The 2039-nt window shown below is 65.9% G+C and overlaps 1 protein-coding gene across 1 annotated transcript in view; it reads left to right on the plus strand.

The window, feature by feature from the left end:
- HRAS (Harvey rat sarcoma viral oncogene homolog) overlaps positions 1 to 1879 on the plus strand; it is a 3718-nt gene extending 1839 nt beyond the window's left edge. Inside the window, exons 2-5 of the mRNA XM_010861047.1 lie at positions 911 to 1072; positions 1252 to 1430; positions 1531 to 1690; positions 1778 to 1879. Coding sequence (XP_010859349.1) covers positions 962 to 1072; positions 1252 to 1430; positions 1531 to 1690; positions 1778 to 1840 — 513 coding nt within the window. The 5' untranslated portion in view covers positions 911 to 961 and the 3' untranslated portion in view covers positions 1841 to 1879. The remainder of the gene's footprint in view (positions 1 to 910; positions 1073 to 1251; positions 1431 to 1530; positions 1691 to 1777) is intronic.
- The last annotated feature ends 160 nt before the right edge of the window (positions 1880 to 2039 follow it).

Raw genomic sequence — 2039 nt, forward strand, 5'->3', positions numbered from 1 at the left:
AGGCGGGGTCTTCCACCCGCCGGAGCCCCACGGGCCCCTCCGGAGAGCACGGGCATCCGGCGGCCATCACACACGCCCGGCGACCCGGGGGTTTAGAAAGTCAGTGTCTGCGGTCCCCGCAAGGGCGCTTCTTTAAGCATCACAAACCGGTGACATCCCAGATGCGGGCCTAGGGCCCAGGCCGTCTCCCTTCCTCACCTGTCCCCTTGCGCCCACACCTCTTTTGGGTCTTTTCCTGTGATTTGCTTTCTGGAGCCCCGGCCTCCTGTCCACGTCCACACCTGCTTTGTATTCTCCAAAGTTCTGGCAATGGGACCCATGGGTTTATGTGGACCTTTCCCTTGGAGTGTAGCCCAAACCTGCCAGGGCAGGGGTTCCTTCTGTCACTGTGTGCCTGGAGCAGCACCTGGGATGCAGTAGGCGCTTACTGAATACTTGTCAAATGCACCAGCATGCCCTGGGGGGAGGGCTGGAGCAGATTGTCGGTTGCTCCTAGCCTGTCTGGGCACGCTGCTGTGCCCGCCACTGTGGCAAGACCTGTTCTTGTGGGGGTGCTGGTAACCTCAGCCCACGGCGCCTCCAGTTTCGGCTTTTTGCCTACCCAGCAGGTTCTAATTCGGGTACGTGCTTGGGAGACGCTCCCAGCTGCCAGCCTTGCCTCTGAGGGGTCGGCTCCTTGCTCCTTGCTTTTCTCATACAGTCATTATTAAATGCAGCTGGAGGCAAGACCCCCTCCCATCTCTGGGTTGGAGGTGCCACAGGTGAGCGACTGGACCACCAGTCTGGCTGCTGCCCCTGTCGTCTGGATGCATAGGCCCAAGGGGCAGGCCAGAGCTGGGCAGGCTGGTCCAGGGAGCTCCTGCGCCTGCCCTGCCTGGTCCGGCCATGCTGAGTGCGGCTCCCTCGGCAGGTGGGACCGGCGACCACTGCAGCGCCTTGTGCTGCGGTCTCTTGAGGAGCAATGACGGAGTATAAGCTCGTGGTGGTGGGCGCCGGTGGCGTGGGGAAGAGCGCCCTGACTATCCAGCTCATTCAGAATCACTTCGTGGACGAGTACGACCCCACCATCGAGGTGAGCCCGCCTGGCTCCTGTCCGCTGCTCAGCTCCTGATGTGGGCTTGACTCGCACCTCCTCTAAGGAGGGGTCCCCATGTCACAGGCCCCCCGGGGCAGGCAAGAGAGGAGCGAGGGAGGTCCCGCCCCCCACCCTGCCCAAGAGGGCCAGCTGTCTCTGAGCAGTGTCGTCCCCAGGACTCCTACCGGAAGCAAGTGGTCATCGATGGGGAGACGTGCCTGCTGGACATCCTGGACACAGCGGGCCAGGAGGAGTACAGCGCCATGCGAGACCAGTACATGCGCACCGGGGAGGGCTTTCTCTGCGTGTTTGCTATCAACCACGTCAAGTCCTTCGAGGACATCCACCAGTACCGGTGAGCTGCCCGCCGGCCCGCAGGGGCCCCTGGCCCTCTTGTGCCCTGAGTGCAGCCAAGCCCGTGGGCCACCTGCCGGCTCAGCCCTTCCTCCTTGCAGGGAGCAGATCAAGCGGGTGAAGGACTCGGATGACGTGCCCATGGTGTTGGTTGGGAACAAGTGCGACCTGGCCGCGCGCACCGTGGAGTCTCGGCAGGCCCAGGACCTCGCCCGCAGCTACGGCATCCCGTACATCGAGACCTCCGCCAAGACCCGCCAGGTGAGCCCGGCCCCTGCCCCGCAGCCAGTCAGGGCCCCGCCCCGCCCGCCCGGGACAGGGCTCACTGCCCCCTCTCCCTCGACGCAGGGCAGCCGCTCTGGCTCTGGCTCCAGCTCCGGGACCCTCTGGGACCCTCCGGGACCCCCGTGACCCAGCCGCCCCTCTCGCTGTAAGTCTCCCCGGATGGCAGGGCAGCGAGGGAGGCCAGGGCCCGGGTCTGGGCTGAAACAGCTCCCGGGGGAGGTGGAGGTGCCCGGAGAGAGCTGCCCTGAGCCAGACCGGAGCGGTGACCCTGGGGCCCCAGCCCCCGTGCCCCCAGAGCGCCCCGCGGGTCCCAGGGGGCCCCGCA

This window comes from Bison bison, unplaced genomic scaffold (genome assembly GCF_000754665.1).
Source record: "Bison bison bison isolate TAMUID 2011002044 unplaced genomic scaffold, Bison_UMD1.0 scf7180017857661, whole genome shotgun sequence".
NCBI classification, from domain to species: Eukaryota; Metazoa; Chordata; class Mammalia; order Artiodactyla; family Bovidae; genus Bison; species Bison bison.